Source organism: Brienomyrus brachyistius, chromosome 3 (genome assembly GCF_023856365.1).
Source record: "Brienomyrus brachyistius isolate T26 chromosome 3, BBRACH_0.4, whole genome shotgun sequence".
Lineage (NCBI taxonomy): Eukaryota > Metazoa > Chordata > Actinopteri > Osteoglossiformes > Mormyridae > Brienomyrus > Brienomyrus brachyistius.
In genome coordinates, this window is record NC_064535.1 from 1,167,678 (window position 1) to 1,187,726 (window position 20,049).

Below are 20,049 nucleotides of genomic sequence, written 5' to 3' on the forward strand. Positions count from 1 at the left end.
ATTTCCCCTCAAAAATCATGTAACTATGGAACTTCTGGAAAACAGATTTGCGTACAAGTTTATGGCCCTAATTAAAGTTGAGATCTTTTATGGTTAGTGCTTGACAAACTCAAACATCTTCCTCCATTTACACACGTCATCACACTTGTCCACGCCATGTGGTAAGTTTGGTAACGGCTCCAGTAAATCATCCTCGCAGGTTGTCGTGTATAGTTCAGCGCGGCAACAGACACAACAGTATTCTAAGATGCAGAACAGATTGGTGCCGCGAATGAGGTGGACATCTGGTTAACAAGGCCGAACTGCCGATGAAGAGTTTCCATGGAAGGCACTGGGGGTGGAGGGGTGTGCTCAGGAAGGTCACTGTGCTGGGATTTCCCTGCTGCTGGAGGTGTAAGCTCGTGTGTGTGTGTAGACTTAAACAGGACAACGCTGTCGCCCGCCAGGAAACCAGCCTGAGGCCAGTGCCCTTGTTCTTCAGGAGAAGCAGCTGTAATATGAAAAGTTTAACAAAGCCAAAGTACCTTCACAAAAAAGTACGCCATCCATGAAAATATTGGGGCCTGGGTTCCTGCGTGTTCCAGTGGTGGATCGATGGTTGGATCAAGTTGTCCTCTTTCCCACTATGACTTACATAGATATTTGTGAGGCGTTTCTAGTGTGTTCCAACATTTCACTGACATGCCATTCCTGTTCCAGAGTACAATCATCCAGTCTTAAATGTACAAGTGTACCGCAGGAAACCTGCCACCTACCATCATATTAGTACCAAGTGTGTTAGTCGCAATCACACCAGTACAGAAGTGGCTCTCATCTCTGGGGGAGACCATTTGTGCTATTTCGGTAAAAGGGAGCAGCAGACGTCTCCCTGGTTGTAGTGGGACACTCTTAAGTTGGAAATTGACCTTCATCACTGGAATCATGTAACTCCAGCCATATTAATGTGAAAAACATATGAAAATTTGGATTAAAGTGATAAACGTAGATCCACTAAATTTAAAAGCCAGTTTATTTTCCAGACAAACGTTCAACATCTATAATGGTCGATGAATTTGCTTTTTCACTGATTATACAGATGGTTACATTTACTTTATTTTAAAGTCTTATCATTTAAAGTCCTGAATTATTACTGTTTATTAATGCCTCATCCATATATAAGGTCATATGGTCAAGGAGCCATGTTTACATTTGCTACGCTCAGTGAAGCTTTTCCATAAGGTCGCCCATGAGAGCCAGCAGACCACCTGAGGTATCTCTGAATGGGTTTCCTTCTCACACCATGAGCTTGGCTGCCTGTGGTCAGATCTTCATCTTCATCTTGTCTGGGCGGCAATGTGTAGACCGCAGGGTGGGGGTATCATCACCCGGTTATTGCTGTATTTCTCTGCCCCCGTTGTAAGGAGGATATCTGAACAACTTGTTCTGAATGACGTTTTGACCAAATGCAAAGTCACGGTGTCCATAGTTCTCATAACCTCAGGATCCTTAATATACAGTTTACTAAATATTAGTACACTCATATTAAATGGCTTTACTTATGCAGACAGGCTGTCTAATGGTCTGATCTCTGCAGTTCACAGTGTACTTGCAATAGTACAGGACTTGCAAAAGTCCTTTAAATATATGCGCAACACATGTCTTACCAGCACACAAGGGCTGCATTTTATTTCTTTTCATGTATGGGACAAAAAAATGTTTCAATAAATCAGAGATTAATGTGGAGAAAACGCCTTGTTCCCTCTTTGGGACCAGGGGGAAGTTTCACCATATTCCTTCAGTTTTCCGATCATCTACCACTTGGGGCTGAATCATGTTTTCAGTGGAACTACATGGTTTGTTGCCTAAACACAGAGGGACCCTAACAATGCCAATAATCCCTTAGACACCCTTTTATGTGTGTGTTCAAAAACAAATTAGTGTATGATGTGTCCTGCCTGTGAAGATGTCACAGTCATACAGAGGTCATGACTGCATGAAATATGCATTATCAATGAGGTGATATTGGGGCCACAAGTGGAAGTCCCCCCCCCCGGTAACAAAAGACACATGATATCTACCATCTGTCAGGGACTTAAATTACCTCAGTAAAAGGGAACTTTTAACTATAATAAGCATCTGTATTTGCCTCGCAGGTGCCAGTGTACCGGTGTAGCCTGTGTGGCCCCTCCCCCACCCCGCTTCTAGTCCATGCCTACTCCAAATATGCCCTGGCTTCTTTTGCCCCTTAGGGGCGCCTCCTACGGGTGGGAGCAGTCTGCGCGGCCGGGGCAGCAGGTGTCACGTCGAGCTGGTTGCACCCCGACGTCAGACAGGTCCCGGGTGTTCCTGGGAGTCCTGGGTGACCCCTGAGTCCAGGACGCCCCACGTGACCCCTTTCGCCCGGGTGCCCAGGCTGGCCTTCAAACGCGATGCCAGGTCGTCCCCGTTGGCCTGTTTTAGGGGAGGATGTTAGGGCGTAACCTTTAACCTCTGGGAGGAATTATTATCTAAATTATCCTGGTGTTTTGCCTCTCAAGTATGTTGTACTAGTCAGACTGTTTCAGACTGAACTCATATTAAACGTTGACCATGAATTACCCTTCGTTCCTTGGTCTCCCAGGTATCCAGGAAGGCCATGCCCTTTAGCTCCCTTATCTCCACGGTCTCCTTGGTCACCTGAGGAGCACAGTGTAGTTTAGACCCCAGGCACCCCGCCCCCCCATGTTATTCAGGGGAGTTTTCCTCTATGGTGCCCGGGCACGAGTGCCCCCGCTCCCCCACTGGTAATTAAACTTAACACATTAAACTTAACAGTCCTGACTCGAGCATGCTTCCCTCATCGCCATGTAACATAGGTTTGGAATCTTCACAGCAGAATGGAATTCATGATTAATGTCCTAATTTTGTGGCTTATTTGCAGTCAATTTGGGCACGATGACACACATAGATTTATCTAGTACACAACATAGTGATTATTATTTATATGTGCTGTGTGTATAAGAAGAGTTTAGTGTGCTGCACCCAGATGTTCCTGGATGCTCTCGTCAGCCCAAATGTCCAGCAAACACTGGACCATAGACTCTGTCGTCTCTTTGTCACCCATGTTTGTGTAACATTTGTCGCTACTCAATCTTTACACGCAATTTTTTTTTGCAAGGCAGTTCTGCAGAAAAAAATGATGCAAAGCCCACCTGATCCGTTCCATCTGGGTTCGGTTTATGTATAGTGAACATGTGCACATGTGCTTGTCAGTCGCATCATTGACGTCATATCTGTGTTCCGTACTCGGGCGTAGTTAGCGATCACACTAGATGCATACTGTGCCTCACTCCAGTTAACCATGCTGAAACCGTGTGGTTAAGCGTAGTGCACCAGGGTACGGAGCGATCACAATATACAAATGAGCCTTGTGAATCAAACATGCTAGGGTGCGGTACGGATCGTCCGAGGTCCAGTGTGAGTAAACGCTTCATTTCCCCACCTGGCACTCCCAGCCTTCCTGGATCCCCAGGCTCTCCGTAAAATCCCTGCTGGCCAACCTCCCCTTCAGCGCCGTCAGCTCCAGGGTCACCCTGTGGCCATGGGCAGAAAGCCTAAGGTCAGCTGAAGAGAAATGGTGACCGTGGTCCAAGAAGATCCAATGCCACTGAGCGGCTGAACGTGGGTGTGGAATTACGGCAGATTTTCCACTTCATGCGTGAAGCCGAGTCTGAGTCTCACCCAGTAAGTTAACGATTTAAGATGGAGATAAACAGGCGAGTAATGAAAATATAAGTAGGTTATTCACAGTTAACGGTGATCTCTGACTGTACAAGATAAAAAGATTAACGCCATAAGCCAATACAATGCTCTGTCTGTCATCGGAAGGTCTCCAGCTCGAATCCCAGTGACTTCAGCGTCAGGCCCCTGAGTGAGGCCCTTGAACCTCAGTTGCTTAAGGGACTGACTGATCCTGGCCGATCTTCGCTGATCCTGCTCACGTCACTGCTAAATAAACGTAATGTCTTTATTGCAACAGCACTACTGTGATCAACTGACTTATTACTCAATGATCATTTTAATTCATGAATTACTGGAAAGCTGTACTGGTGATACTGGAAATAAGAGCCTCCAACTGACTTAATGAATTATACGCCACCTTCTGTTATGGTGTCGTGACCTGACAGAGGCCTCAAGGAGGAAAACGGCTAAAGAATCTGAAAAGGTTTAGTCCCACGGTATGGATGTGGAAGAGAGTTTCCAGCGTGGGGGGGGTGCTGGGGGAGTCACCCTTGAGAGCAGGGCCCAGTCCGACATTCTTATTTGCCTTCATGGCGACGTGGAAAGTCTGAACTGTCTCGTTCCGGCTCAAACGGCCAAATAGTTCAGCCTGTCAGCCACAGTGCACGGTATGTAAGCACCTCGCCTGGGCAGGGAGCTCATGGCAGGAGCGAGTCGTGTATGGAGCGTGCGCCTCCTGGGGGTGCCAGGGCATGAGGCCTGCTCACGGCAGGAGCGAGTCGTGTATGGAGCGTGCGCCTCCTGGGGGTGCCAGGGCATGAGGCCTGCTCAAGGCAGGGGCGAATCGTGTATGGAGCGTGCGTCTCCTGGGGGTGCCAGGGCATGAGGCCTGCTCACGGCAGGAGCGAGTCGTGTATGGAGCGTGCGCCTCCTGGGGGTGCCAGGGCATGAGGCCTGCTCACGGCAGGAGCGAGTCGTGTATGGAGCGTGCGCCTCCTGGGGGTGCCAGGGCATGAGGCCTGCTCACGGCAGGAGCGAGACGTGTATGGAGCGTGCGACTTCTGGGGGTGGCAGGGCATGAGGCCTGCTCACGGCAGGAGCGAGTCCTGTATGGAGAGTGCGCCTCCTGGGGGTGCCAGGGCATGAGGCCTGCTCACGGCAGGAGCGAGTCGTGTATAGAGCGTGCGCCAACTGGGGGTGCCAGGGCATGAGGCCTGCTCACGGCAGGAGCGAGTCGTGTATGGAGCGTGCGCCTCCTGGGGGTGCCAGGGCATGAGGCCTGCTCACGGCAGGAGCGAATCGTGTATGGAGCGTGCGCCTCCTGGGGGTGCCAGGGCATGAGGCCTGCTCACGGCAGGGACAAGTCGTGTATGGAGCGTGCACCTCATGGGGGTGGCAGGGCATGAGGCCTGCTCACAGCAGGAGCGAGTCCTGTATGGAGCGTGCGCCTCCTGGGGCATTAGGCCTGCATGCTCGGCTGTGCCTGAAATCAGACGTCTGCGGTCAGATGCCCCGGGCACTCCGATTTTTCCCTGGGCGAGGATTTGAAATGGTGTGTAATGGTTATTTTTATAAAAAAAAATATCACAAAGGGTTACTGAAAACGTCTGGAGCTGCTCCCACGCTGGCTTCAATACAGACAACTGATGCTCAGGCACAAAGATGGACACTCACGGGTGGTCCAGAGGGTCCTTTTGGTCCTGGGGGGCCTGGGGCTCCCATGGGCACGTCTCCATACAAGGGGCAGACGCTGGCGCATGTCCTCTTCACGGAGTTGGCGAAGGTGGACATCTGCTCCAGCACCACCTTCTTACAGACTTCAATGACGTGCTGGGCAGCCAGCACTGGGCCCTGTGGAGGGAATGGGAGGGGGGAAAAAGAGCGAATGTGGAAACACGCGACAGGGACACACGACCGAGCCCACAGTGCAGCGAGGGAGGGAGAGATGGCAGCTGCTTTGTGACGGGGGGGCGCAGAAGGAGCCAGAAGCACTTAGCTAGCTAGCTTATACTTTTTATTGCCCTAGAAAGTGCACCACAGCCCTGGCGGAAGCTGTTTACAAGCCTCCCTGTCACCACGAGAGTTAGCACTCGTCTCATAAGCCGAGAAGCTCAATGGCTGCCTCTCATTTTGCCTTTCGGGAGAGCTGGCCGTGGTATCGCTTGATTAGCTAGCAAAAACAACACGGGCTCGTAATCGGCATGTGGTTAACCAGCTTGTTTCAACTGACCAATATGAGTGGGTTAAGAAACAGGAAGTGCACGACTTTCACGTGATACGCACGCTCTGTGCGTTACCAGCCATTTCCGTTCCAATCAAAGGTACCTACTTTTACGTTTATTTAGCTTTTAGCCAAAGTGACGTATGTTTCTGTCAGCATCCTTCTGATCAGTCATGGCGTCGTGACCCACTGAGCCATACGCCTGCTCCTCAGCGCCCCCAATTCATTATCCAGAACATCAGTGAAAATGTACTCATTTAACCTTGGGAAATTTCCAGAACACTTACAGGTGGCCCAGGAGGCCCCTGGAATCCCTGAGGTCCCCCATCTCCTGGGACGCCTCTGCTCCCCACAGGTCCTGCGGAACCGGGCTCCCCACCAGCTCCTCGCTTCCCCTCCATGCCACGGGGACCCTGTTTACCTCTGTCCCCCTCCTGGACACACAGAACCCCCCGATTACATGTGCACGCCGGAAATCACCCAATGACCTCTGACTCCAGGTCGGCCTGCATTTGATAAGTGCTGTATGGCTTCATCATTCTGTCTATCAGCATGTTAGCACACCAGCAGTGTTCCAGCATAATCACCATAATGACCACAGGTGTTCTGCGAAAATCATGGGCTTCTTTAGAGGGAAATCAATATAAACAGCATCAGTGCGGCATCTTCCTGGTTCCCCCAGTGCGTGTTTATGGTGTAATGAAAAGGCTTCACACATGACACTCTGGCTCTTAAACATGCTCTTGCCATGAGATGGATCACATGACACCAGTGTCTCCATTCTAAATCAGCCAGGGATATAATCCTGACATCTTACCTTACTTTGACAGCTTCCTTACCTGACCTCTGGGCCCCTTCTGTCCTTTTTGCCCCTTTACAACAGAAAACAGATCAAATAAACCACTTGGGGATGATTTAGGTTTCAGTCTGATGGTCCTCTTTGAAAGCCGAGGTGCTGATGGTTACCTCCAGCCCTTGAGCTGCCTGGATGCCTGGTTTGCCTGTCGCACCCTGTTAAGACACGGACAGCTGATCTGAGCTCCTCTGTGGCAAAGGCATGTAGCATGTGCTGCACGTCTCCAGTCCCTCGTCGGCCATCCCGCCCGGTCATTTTCACAGGCCGCCATTTTTCTTCTTATTAAACAATGTGAAAAATGTGAACTTTGTCCCTCCGTGAAACACAGTGTTTCCCATGCTATGAAGAATAAACATTAAAGCAAACGCACTTATGAAAATAAATCCACCCATTCTGTTAAAATCTCCTCCTCCCCCAGCCTCTATAGCTGTGAACAACATTAACATGATACCATCTAATGGGCCCTTAAAAACTCCTTTTTAATTAATATTTTTATAGTGAGTATCTGGTGCTATTTGATGTCAAAACGAAAGATAATTGATAATTAGCATACTGTCATTTATCTGAACTGTAACACGGATGTGTATTCAAATTGTCCTACAATATGACTCTCAATGGTTAAATTTTATGTGTGCATGTGTGTTACTAAGCTGGTATGAATTATTATTATTAGGGTTATTTTAAAGTGCTTTTGTTCTGTGGTGATTTGTTTGTTTCATTCTCTCATTCTGTTTACATAAGAGATGTAAAATGTAATAAATAAATGTAGGTATACATGGCACATTTCCTGTACATTCCTTGGATAAGATTTCCTGGGGCATGTCAGGGTGTTTTATTCATTGGAAGCCCAAGGACCTCGGCACGGGAATGGAGACGGCGAGCAGATACCGAGGCAAGTCCTCGTGTGTGTTAGCAGGGGCGCAAATGGAAAACATCTGAGTTTAATTTGTCTGTCATATGCACACATACTGGGGATAACCAGGAAAATGCAGGTGCTAAGCAGAGCTGCGTGTGTCCCGCGAGGGAGCCCGTCTGACTCAGCCCGGACCCAAGGAAGGGGAATCCAGTGCAGGAGTGAAAGAGGCTTGGATGGAAAAAGCAAGCGGCACGCAGATAAGTTTCAGCTCTTCTGAAGCTGCCGCACACTGATGGATGGTATTTCCCCCAGCAGGCTCTTCTGTGTCCTCTGACATAAATATTATTGTACTACTAGCCAACGTTTTGTTAGGCAGCCACGCCAAAACCAAGACTAGCTCAGCGAGTTCGCAGCCGTGTCTCCTTGGGAGCGAATGGAGACAGAACTAGTTTTCATGCTGGGTATCGTTATGAGATTAATCAGGGCTATTTAAACAGCTGTCTCACCACATACAGTCTCATGTGAGGCCGGTTAAGCTCCCATCCAAAGAGTTTTTCTAATGACACCCTCAACGACTAACAGTGTCGGACGGAAGCCAAATAGTTTGCAAACATTGATGAAGCTCAGGGTGTATTATACGCATCTAGCAACTTCCGCACAGCTGCTGTGTAGGTACTTCTCCAATTTGGAACTCAATTAGCACCATTACAAAAGCAGCAGGAACTATGTTCAAGAATTTCCCCCTGGGATCAGTTAAGTCTGTCTTTATGTATTTTGTCAGTAGACATAGAAAGGTTTGCGATGTTTGTCAGTTTTTGCTCCCCCAGTGAGGAATGACTCCACTGACAAGAGTGTCTCATCTCTTAACAACGCACGTGTATTTCCAAACATACAGCTCCCTACAGGAACTCTGCTGTCTTCCTTACTATAGGAACGGCCGGTCACGGAACGAAGCTGCGTACACATAAAGGGCGTGTGTCCAACGCCCAGCGCTGTAAACCATGTCAGGATCACGGTGGGGCCTTCCCGCCAAATCCCACTCCCACCGTGACTCCAGCTTAGGATCTGTTGCGGAAATGCTGGGATTTGCACGCAGTAAATCATTGTTAACGCTTCCCAGTAGGGTTCTGAGGCTGAGAATGTCAGCCAAGACCTTGGCCATGAGCAACTGCAGGACACCATCTCCAGGATGCTTTTACGAGGTGAGGGAGGTGGAGGGAAACCCACACAACCAAGGAGGGGAACCGGCATGATGGACGCAACAACAAACAATCAAACAACATGAGACCTGACTGCGAGGGCCGGACCCTGGAGGCCAGGGCCCACTGTCACGCAAAGGTGATGTTTTAATAAAAAGTGATTATTGTTTTTGTGATAGATGAGCATGTGCTAACGAGTCAGATGGTACCTTGGGGCCTGGACGTCCTGTCATTCCCAAGTGTCCCTGGAAAGAGACACCACATTTCAATATGCAGTGCACAGGAATGATCTGCGATTCAGGAAGATTTGGGAAGACCGGCCGGGAAGACTCACAATGGGCCCTGGTGGGCCAATGAATCCAGGACGGCCCGGAGTGCCGGCGGAACCTTTATAGCCCCGTGGGCCCTGCGGAGGGCAGGGGGGGGGCACTATTTCATTAAGGAACCATGTACTGCACATCAACATACACAACATTGCATTCATACATTTGCATTTTAGATCAGTGTTGTTATGGTAAAGTAGCTTACTGGCGCTCCCTGCAGCCCCATGTCTCCAGGGCGACCCCGTGAGCCCTTCTCTCCCTGTCAAAAACAAATGACACCTTGAACTTCCCCCAAACTGAGAACACTCATCATGTTATGGTTACTCTGTTGCAGCTTGGTGGTCCGTTACCTTCTCCCCCGCCTGACCTGACCCGCCCTCTGGACCTTGGGCTCCTTGGTAACCCTGTGTGCACAGAAACGCTCACGTTCAGCACTCCAGCTACACACGGAACTGAGAACTCCAGATGAAGATGAGCAGCTCGACTTACTGCTATTCCCGGGTCCCCATCTCTCCCTGGAAAGCCAGGGTCTCCCACAATGCCCTGCAAAGGCAGTAATGAGCAAAGGCTCGCTGGGGTCTCAGCAGCAAGACACATGGTTTTTTTAAAGGGGGGCTGTATATGTCACCTTCTCTCCAATGGTTCCACGCGTTCCAGCTGGCCCTTGAACACCCTAGTTAAAGATAAAGAAAATGACCTCAGATCAGTGGAGGGCCTCCGCAATGTTAACGTTTGTGAAAAGAAGTAATAAGGTCATTCAACTCTTTGATGTAAAGGAGTTTCTGATAGATTACAAGATGAAATGGACCGGAATCCTTCATGGAGGACATTTCTGTTTTGATTTCATAGCGTAATTTAAAACATGTAATAGTGTGACTTGGAGTATGACCATTAGCGGCTCATAAAACTAGCAGAAGAAGCACAGCTTGTAGCAGCATTAAACTCTGTGAGGAAGGTAGATGACGTACGGGTTTCCCTTTGAACCCTGGTGCTCCGCGATCTCCAGGATCTCCAACAATACCCTGGAATGTAGGAAAGTCAAAACCTCACAGTCATCCAGAGAGACAATTTGTACAGGTCAGTTCATGACCTTACATATCCCAGCCTTCAATGATAACCTTCAACGGGTACGTTAAATTCAACAATACTGCATAAAATAGTGTCAAGAATACAAAGGTTACGCCCTTTTGCTGAACATGGTCAAGAAATCAAGTCATGTTTCCCCAAATGAGCTACAACGCTTTGACTAATCTCAGCAGGACATAGAAGGTGTGTTTTATCATGGGACTGAGGGCAGATCTGCTCTGTCTGGTCTTCGTCTGGGTGCAGCTTCACACTTCCAGCAGACATGTGCATGTGAGCAGGAGCTGACCTCACAGCAGAGACGAGGTCATGAGCTGTAGCTGACAGAACATCTGTCACCACGCCTGCTGAAAGCACACATCTCCATTAAAGTGACAGTCAATAAATACCTGCTGTGCCTTGTGCCCCCGGCGGCCCTGTGCTCCTACGTGGCCCTGTTCTCCCTGCCAGGGTGAAATGGGCTTGGTTAGGCTGCTCTTGGTGGGGATGGACAGATGTGTAAATGACCAAAACTCATCAATGTTACCTTCACTCCTTGATATCCCAGAATCCCCTCATAGCCCAGGTCTCCTGGGACCCCCTTTGGAGATAAAAATGTAGCTAATCAAGCACAGTACTCTCTACTTTCTAGGATGACACCATTCAAATAGGCCATTTAACTGCAACGTACCACTGGGCCCTGCAGTCCGGTCTCCCCCCTCTCGCCGGGGCTGCCTCGTACACCCTGGGAAGATCCATGGAGTTTCAGTCAGGCTGACGGCTGATCCAGATCATGGGCAGCTACTTACAGCAGAAGTCTTCCTATGTAATTATGTGCATCTGTAAGCATGCAGCTTACCTTGAATCCACGAGCCCCCTTCAGCCCTTTGAGACCCTTCATTCCTCTCTCGCCCTACAGAACAGCAGCTCATTACACCGTCGAACAGGATAATGGAGCAACGGTCCTTATATACAATTTGGTTACCTGAACCCCAGAGAGTCCACTCATTCCTTTCTCCCCTTTAATTCCAGGTATACCCTACAAAACACAGCAGTGGTCACATCCTCACGATAAGACGTCACTGCCGGGGATTATGGGTAACACAGCAGAGCGCCTACCTTCGAACCTGTCTTCCCAATTGGACCGTAGCCGCCTGTGCTCCCTCGGACTCCCTGGTGGAGAGAGACAGCCTCCTTTATTTAGGAATGGGGCCATAAAGCAGGATCTCAAAACGACATTTCCAAACCCCCCCACAACATTAACATTGCAAATCTAATGTATTAAAAGGATAAATGTTTGATCTTCAGAGAAACGGCAGTTATCACAATTTGCTTTCGTAGCAATGCCATTTTCAGTTCCTGTAGTGATTTATCCATCCATCCATCCATTTTCCAAACTGCTTATCCTACTGGGTCGCGGGGGGTCCGGAGCCTATCCCAGAAGCAATGGGCATGAGGCAGGGAACAACCCAGGATGGGGGGAGAGCCCGTTGCTGGACACACTCACACACCAGTCACTCACACATGCACACCTACGGGCAATTTAGCAAGTCCAATTAGCCTCAGCATGTCTTTGGACTGTGGGGGGAAACCGGAGTACCCGGAGGAAACCCCACGACGACATGGAGAGAACATGCAAACTCCACACACATGTAATCCAGGCGGAGACTCGAACCCGGGTCCCAGAGATGTGAGGCAACAGTGCTAACCACTGCACCACTATGCCACCCCCTGTAGTGATTTAAAGTTGGTTAATTAATGGGACACTTCATCAGAACCAAGACGGCCCTCACACTGAGACAGTATAATTCTCACAGTGCTGAGGCACTTCTGCATCACCATCGCTGTCTCATACACCCTGCTCAGCTGCCGCCGTTTTCTTGGTGCCATTTTTCCGCTCCATGCAGGGATCGCTGCTGGTGTGGCTGACTGTTTGTCCCTGTTTATTTACGCTCCCTAATTATTGTGCCACAGTTCCCATCACATAGCCCCGCCCCCTGATTCACATGCTAATTTGGGTGGCTGTTAGGTCAGCTCAATGAGGGCATGGGAACCACCTGTAAACAGCAATGCTGATCCATCTGGGCCTCAAAACAACAGCTAAACTGGTTTAAACATACAAATGGAAACAGTTGCTGTGGGAGGCTGTGGCTGTAATATAAAATCTTTGTACAAATTGTATCATCAGCAATACACAGAATGTGTATATATTGTTTTTTTAATGATACTTAAACATGCATCTGTTGTCCAAAACCACTGGCTCCTGCCAATGGACACCCCCTGGAGGCATCTCACACACACACACACACACACACGCACACACGGACACACACGGACACACACGGACACACACGGAGGAACAGAGACTTATGTTTGTGTGTGCATTTGTGTGTTTGTAAGTGTGGGTATGTGTGTGTGTGTGCATGCATTTGCCTGCGTATGTGTGTGTGTGTGTGTGTGTGTGTGTGTGTGTGTGTGTGTGTGTGTGCACTCACACGGCCCATCAGCCCACTCCTCTCCAGCTCGTTGCTGACTGCCGTCAGCTGACTGGCTTTGGTAAGGCGAAGTCCTCAGTGTGGCCGGAACACAAGCCATGAGCTTCCTGATGCGCCTGTAGCCTGGAGCTCAGAGCAGGAGGTGCTAGTCACTCTCAACCTAGGGGCAGGAATATCTGCCTGTCTCCCAGCGGAGAGCAGAAAATCAGCCATTTCCACTCTGCAGAACCTTCTACATCCTGACTCAGGAAGCGAATTCCCTCAAGCTCTGGAAATCCCACTTTCTGCTTGGGTCAGCATGAAGATTGTCTCCGTGGTGAAGATATGGATGTCCCACCAGAGCACAGGGAGCACCTGGACCCTCAACACTAATCTGCACAGACCCAGAGAGTCATGGAGTCTGATAGTAATGGTGCAACAAAGGCACCAGATCCATGTTGACAGTCTATTTTGTGTCTAAGCAACCAGCTGCAGATTTTCCAGCATCCCAGCGTGAGCTCCTCATTAAAATGCCAAATTTCCAAAAAAAAAGATTTGCTTTAATAAATTAAGGTCAAGTAGTGGAAAGAGTCAGTCAGGGAATATCAGAAAGGGGAATGAATCGTCGTCTGTCCGGTTTCTGAGTGTCTTTGTAAATCCTGTCTCCCCTCCGTCTGCTCAGATCTCTGTCTCTCACATGAACTTATGCACACATGTACATAACAAAGCCACTTCCCTTTGTATAAACTTCACATTCATCTATATTTATCGCAGTCCTGGGGGCACCATCGCTTTTCAGCTTAGCCGCGTCTCATATCTCTGTGAGGTAGTGGAGGAAATCCTACTAAAGCAGGAAACGACCGACTCCAAAGTCAGTGCTGTTCTGGCAGACTATAGCTGCTCCAAAAATAAGAATTTTAACCCCCCCCCATCTCATGGTGTCCCCTCCCCAGCACGACACCCGCCCACACACATGCAAGACTCTTTGCCCTGCTGCCAGTGTTCAGGGTTGAGTAAGAGCACGCCTGTAATACACAGACACACCACAGGGGGCACCCTAATGAGGCATGACTTCCTGCGTTCTGGTTGACATTCAGGGGGGGATTTGATGGCCACTGGCTGAGCTTGAGTCTGCCGTGTTTACCGCCCCCGGGAAGCCCGTTTCCAGCCTGCTTTCCATCCTACCATCACTGGGCTCTGAATCTGGTACCATTTTCCACAACTGCTGGGCTATCTTACAAGGGGGGCTTTTCCGATTCCATTTGCCTTTAGGTTTAGCTCGTTATACTTGAAATTAACCGTGGCATTTTCCAGTGGCCACTTCTGCAGCATCGCTCATGGTGACAATGGGACTCCACGGCCGAGGGAGATGAAGTGGTTCATGGCAGCAAAACCACAACTGCGCACGATACCCAGCGCTGCTTCCCCTCTGCCCAACACAAGTGGCTCTTACCCAGTTTCCAACTCTGCCTGGCTCTCCCTGGTTGCCTGGGAGACCTCTGTGACCCTGTAGATAAATACAAGCTGGCTTAATTTGGGAAATCGGTTGGTCCTGCCTTGTGAAAAGTGAATAATGGGGAAATCGAATGGGGTCGATGTGATTGGCTGGACAAAGGCTTGGATAGAAAAGATTTAGTGACTGACCTTCTGTCCTGGGGGTCCTTGTACCCCTGGCTGGCCATGAACACACTTGCAGGGGGCGCGCCCCCCAGTTAAGCCAATCTCGGCGTGGCCCCCACACTGTAGTCCAGAGAGAGAATGTGTTTAGGGTTGAACTCTAACCTACTGCTGAAAATTCCCTCACTGCACATGACAGGCTACTCACAACGCTAGAGAGTTCACAGCAACCCTCAGTGTATGCCTGGTCTGGATCGCAGGAGAGCGCCATCTGCTGGAGGTCCACCTGGAGGGCACACAGGCCTTAACACACACTCATCTTTCATATGCAGTGATAAAAGAGCACGCTGGGCGGGATTTACAACATGCTGTCAATCAAAAGCTCATTTTGCCCAATGAGAACCAATGAATAAATAAATTGGGATGAACTTGTTATTTTATACTAACAAAAAGATGAAACACTAGACCAATATTATGCTCAAAGGTTACATGCATATTAGCCTTTTGCTAACAATGCTATTAGACTTGTAAATTCCAGCTGCCATTAGTAAACTTGTCTGACCCCTTTCATGACAGATGCGCCCAAAGAGCAGCGGCGGTGAAGGTGGACTCACCGGGCCGGAGTGGTCGCCAGCGGCCCGCTTGACGATGGAGGTGAAGCCAGCGCGAATGGTGCCCCGATGCCCATCAATGGGCACGGCGCTGACCTCGCGGCAGTCAACAAGCAGCCGCACGTGCTCACCATGCACGCTCAGTGCCAGCTTGTGCCACTGGCCGTCCAGAAGCACCTCCACGTCCCGGAAGGTGCGCAGCATCCGGGTGCCACCAGGCCCCGTGTAGAAGAAGTCCAGCGAGCTACCATCGCCAGGGAAACGGATGCCAACCTGTTCCTGGCCATTGGGGGCGCTCACCTGCCACAGGTCCCAGCTGTTCCTCAGGCTCTCATTGGCCACCTTGAAGGTGGCGATGATGGAGTAGTCGGGGGGCAGCCCCACAGGGTAGACCTCGCTGCACACAACGGTCCAACCATTGGCAGGAGCGGGGTCACGGGGGCACTGGCCCCAGCTGAAAGCTGATTGGCCCCCATGGCATCCCCACCCCTGTCACTCATCAACTCAAAACAAGGTTGGGCCCTTTGTATGAATTATGTGACCTCTTATGCCCCCTGCCATAAAAATGACCCCAGATCTGATTAACATCAGGACATAAAACAGAAAGATAGACCTGGAGGAGGCCTCCCTCACTCCCTATACCGTGGTAGCTTTCTGCAAGCGGCTTGAACCCTAATCTGTAATGAAAAAAATCCATCCACTTGTTCCGCCTCAGCGGAATGTTTTAATATCTGAATTACATCATGGTTAGTGCTGCTATTGGGTATCTGAGGATCCTATGACAGAAAGCCTGTATTATTTCATAAACAGCTGCAGTGGAATGACACTAATCTCCATGTGTACATGCAGGGTCACTGCAGGTCTCCGACTGATTTAAATTAAAAATTCAAAAGATCCGGAGCCTATCCCGGAAGCAATGGGCACAAGGCAGGGAACAACCTAAAATGGGGGGCCAGCCCATCGCAGGGCACACTCACACACCAGTCACTCACACATGCACACCAACAGGCAATTTAGCAACTCCAATTAACCTCAGCATGTTTTTGAACTGTGGGAGGAAACCGGAGTACCTGGAGGAAACCCCACGACGACATGAGGAGAACATGCAAACTCCAGACACATGTGACCCAGGCAGAGACTCGAACCCAGGTCCCAGAGGTGTAAGGCAACAGTGCTAACCACTGCACCACCATATCGTTCCTAATTATTTTATATTTTAATAATTTAATAATGAATTATTAAATCGGGCTGAAGCTTTCAAATGGCCTGGTTTTACATTCTTGTGGTTGCCTGCTTTTCTGAAATCACTAACATTGATATTTGTAGGTCTAGCAGGAAGTGCGTTTATGCCCAAACGGCCAGCAGATGGCGATAAAGAGCCAGCAGCTACTCTTGCCCTGAAGCATCTCTGCCTGTTGCTCATGCAGAAGGCTACGTACCTCGTCGTCCTCCTTAGTTGAACAGAGGGGTTGATGCGGTAAGCCACAGCCTGGGGACCAGACCCGTCCACGGTCCTGACTCCATCGGACTCAGACAAACGAAACCCTTCCAGGAGGTCGAAAGCTCAACACAAACAGAAACATCGGTTCGTGTCTGGTTACCAGATGGATACAGCATCAGCCAGAAAAGGTAGGAGCAGGTGGGCAGTCGGCACAGTGAGAGCTCCGCTGTTGGACGGTGACGTGGTGATCCAGCCAGGGATCTGCACAAAGCTGCAGCCCAGTGCTCCCTGGGACCAGGTGTGGCCCTTCTGAGACCAGCAGAAGCTGGATGGCTGCAGTGGAATGTGGCTCAAAAGCCAGTGGCAACAGGTCACCTGTGTGCAACTTCTCTGCCAAACCAGCGGCCATCACCCTCAGCAGCAAAATCACAGGGCAGCTCTGCACAAAGACTCAACACTGCCACCTACTGGCCAGACAGGGGCTTTTCCAGCTCACCTAGTTCTGGAAACAGGACTTCCAGGTCTGTCAGAAGACCACTGGGATGGCTGGGTTCTTCCAATGACACCCAGAGGGAATGTGTGTCTTTATCGGCAATTGGCTGGTCTCAGAACTCGGTTAGTGAGGCCCAGTGACATTCCTGAGTTTGCAGACATCATGCTTTCTGACTGACATCACTGGATTAAGAGTTTTTCTTTTGCCCTTTGTTTTAGGGTTAGAGTTAAAGTGGACATGACATCATACGGCATTTATTGTTGCGTGATTGGTGGAGGCGTACAGAAAGAATAACAGTCTCCAAAAACATTAGCCTCTGGAAGATTAGAAAAATGCTTCATGAGAGAAAGCCTTTTAAAAGTCTGTTGTCTGTTACCAACACATTCAGGCTCTAAAACGGTACCGCTTACAAATTTGAGGCACATTGGTGCTGCTATGCTGCCCCCTGCTGGTTATAGTGACATTTCACAATCCTAATGGGACTATGGGGAGCTTTGTGGAGGCATCTACAGCAGTGTACTATTCTATATGCGTTTTATTGTACACTCAGTACTTACTTGGTAGGTCCTGGCATTTGGTGAATCCACAGAAAGCAATAAAAACTAGGCAAATCAGCATCATAGTTAAAGCAGGATTGTCGTTTTCGATGACAGTGAAGGATTAAGTTGACCTGTGAAATGCATAAATATAGCATAAATATCAGAACTTAAAAGCATCAAACCATACATGAATGAACAAGATGGAGGATAAGTAATTTCCTCTATGTTCGGGGAGATAGATAGATAGATAGATAGATAGATAGATAGATAGATAGATAGATAGATAGATAGATAGATAGATAGATAGATAGATAGATAGATAGATAGATAGATAGATAGATAGATAGAATTCCAGTTTACTCATTCCAAAAAATAATATAATTTCTCCCTATTAAATATTTGTACCTTTAACAATTATTACTGTCACAACAAATTACCGTTTTATTGATTAAAATCAGTTCAAATTAAATCTGTGAATAAATTGTGGTTTATTAGTATCTAGGGTCATAGTGTTAATGAAAGGTGTTTTGGATCCATATCATGTTGAAAACATTAGTTTGAATTCACATTTACATACAAATTCCTCGGCTGAAAAGACTCTGCCCTCGTTTTTTGATAGCAAACGTTACTGTTTTGTAATTACCCCATTGTCATCACACGTTATAGTCCCAGCACATTATCTGAAATCTTGCTTTTTTCATACATTTATTTCAGATGCAGAAAATGTCCTGAGACTTAATTATGATTGTCCCTTTGACACAGGTCTGGATAAAATCACACATGTGACATAAATATTTCCATTTGCTGATAAATCATGAACTATACCGCATTCATTATGACGCACGGTGCACTTACATGTCCTGAGGCAGGAACCCTGGGGCGGACTGTGGTTCTCTGTGGTCCTCTCTTCTGGTGCCTGGATATGGTCCACTTTAAAGCCCAGACTCTGAGCTGAGGAGCAGCCCCAAAGGCTGCAACGGCCCCTGAGGTCCAGGCGGGATCCCACCTCTCCTATAGGTCCACTGTCACCAGCATCAGCTTCTCACTGGACAGTAAGACCCAGGATTCCATAGGGAGGAGGAAAGACATTTACCTCTCTCTGACACCTACAGTGCCCTTCAGACTATCAACAACATAATAATCCACACAGACACGCCTGCAAGACAGAACCATTTAAACGAACTGCATATACACCATTGCTGTTGCACTAATTTGAAGTATAAATTAAAATCGTCATTCTATTCCATTTACATTTAACTGCAGCCCAGATTATAATCAAAGTTTGCTTGCATGCTGATACATAATGCAAGTGACACTTCTAATATGAAATATAATGATGACTTACTGGGTCAATTCTGCAGTTAGAGAGATTAAAATGCATCGCATTCACTGGAAATGGGGTGAAGGCTTTTGGATGGCACATTGAGGGCACTGTCCCTTGGCGGAAAGGTGCGGAATGTCACAGGCTGGTCTTACATGCTTCACAAACAAGGACTCATTTAAAGGGGCACATTCATTGTACATGGTAATGAAACCCCAAACCAATGTATGAGCCACTGTAGTGGCTTGAGATGTGAAACCAGCAACACTTTCTCCTTGCTTATTTCAGGTAATGTATTTTAAAATTGTATTTTAAAATAGCATTTACAAAATTTGTTGCCACCTTTATCTTAAAATTCTGCAAAGAGAAAACAGTTTACAATGGTGATGAGATATTAGAAGACAACAGTACCTGGTCAATTAATGGGAAATTGTTACTGCGATGATTTAGTATTTATGACTGCAATAGTAAAAACACAGCAGCACAGTACTGGAGCACGCAGTGTAAGCCAGTATCTTATTCTTCGGGTCAATTATGTGTCTTGTGTTGAGGAGCTGTGCATATCGCGCTTTTTTGGGTTTTGCATGCACAAAGAGTTTGGTAGGCCCTTTGCACACATACATATATGTCTGTATTTAACTAACATTGAGTGACCGTCACTGTGACGGTGCTGAGTGGTGTATTTAAATGCACGTTGGTTTGGACAAGAATTACCTAGTTATACCACCTGAGAGGACTTAGGGATGTTAGTGTTTATTAACTGTAAACTAGCAAAGGACAGCGAGGACGTCACTGCCAATACTGGCTGCTAAAATACTCTGAGCTTCAGGCAACACCAGTTGAAAGAAAAAACTGGTAACCAAAGGCTCTGGGTCAGGAGCAATTATTTAAGCTTGGTGACATTTTGAGTAACATAGGAGAGTAACATTAAATAAAGCAAATGAACATCCTATGTTGAATGTCAAGTTTCACAGTAGGACCCTGCAGAGGGTTCAAGCTCTGTGGAGAATTCCCAGTCCATCATGGTGAAAAGCAAAGCTGCACACCAGCCAGAAACAAAGCCCCTGGTGACCTGCAGGAGGTACCAGGCAACCCATGAGAGAGAGCTAGAGATAACATCTCCACCTAGAGCCAAAGGGTTAACCCAGGGACAGGGGATGGATTCATTTCACCTCCAGCAAAGTCCTCAGGGAGACTCTGTACTGTATTGAGGTCTGAAATAAGTGGGATAAATACAGACATCGACATCTAATAAAGTCTGTGGCAGATAGCAGAGGATTTAAGCTTTTGAGAATTATGGCTATTTCATGACAAAATAGGGGGTGTCAGTGGTTCTC

The 20,049-nt window shown here is 48.2% G+C and overlaps 1 protein-coding gene across 2 annotated transcripts; it reads right to left on the bottom strand.

Moving 5' to 3' along the window:
• Window positions 1-70: 70 nt before the first annotated feature.
• zmp:0000000760 (collagen alpha-1(IX) chain) lies at window positions 71-18,950 on the bottom strand. Of its 2 annotated transcripts, XM_049007806.1 has the most exons (28): window positions 18,737-18,950; window positions 18,247-18,436; window positions 17,410-17,522; window positions 16,358-16,481; window positions 14,922-15,315; window positions 14,516-14,593; window positions 14,335-14,430; window positions 14,144-14,197; window positions 11,336-11,389; window positions 11,202-11,255; window positions 11,076-11,129; window positions 10,908-10,961; window positions 10,764-10,817; window positions 10,627-10,680; window positions 10,123-10,176; window positions 9,783-9,827; window positions 9,644-9,697; window positions 9,505-9,558; window positions 9,360-9,413; window positions 9,166-9,237; window positions 9,041-9,076; window positions 6,887-6,931; window positions 6,760-6,792; window positions 6,208-6,354; window positions 5,374-5,550; window positions 3,461-3,551; window positions 2,578-2,655; window positions 71-2,430 (listed from the first exon to the last, which is right to left on the bottom strand). In XM_049007806.1, exons 3-28 carry the CDS (start codon window positions 17,471-17,473, stop codon window positions 2,225-2,227), a joined length of 2,280 nt encoding a protein of 759 aa, XP_048863763.1. In that variant the 5' UTR covers window positions 17,474-17,522; window positions 18,247-18,436; window positions 18,737-18,950; the 3' UTR covers window positions 71-2,224. The 2 variants fall into 2 exon arrangements, with proteins under 2 accessions (XP_048863763.1, XP_048863762.1); XM_049007805.1 differs by lacking the exon at window positions 18,737-18,950 and having other exon boundaries at window positions 18,247-18,531.
• Window positions 18,951-20,049: the final 1,099 nt, after the last annotated feature.

Excerpts from the sequence above, each read along its gene's own strand:
- zmp:0000000760 (XM_049007806.1), bottom strand. The coding sequence starts at position 17,473 with ATGATGCTGATTTGCCTAGTTTTTATTGCTTTCTGTGGATTCACCAAA. Across the intron at positions 14,198-14,334 it reads AAGGACCCCCAGGACAGAAG|GGTCACAGAGGTCTCCCAGG; the intron begins GTCAGTCACTAA and ends ATTTATCTACAG. Across the intron at positions 10,681-10,763 it reads TGGGATATCAAGGAGTGAAG|GGAGAACAGGGCCACGTAGG; the intron begins GTAACATTGATG and ends TCACCCTGGCAG.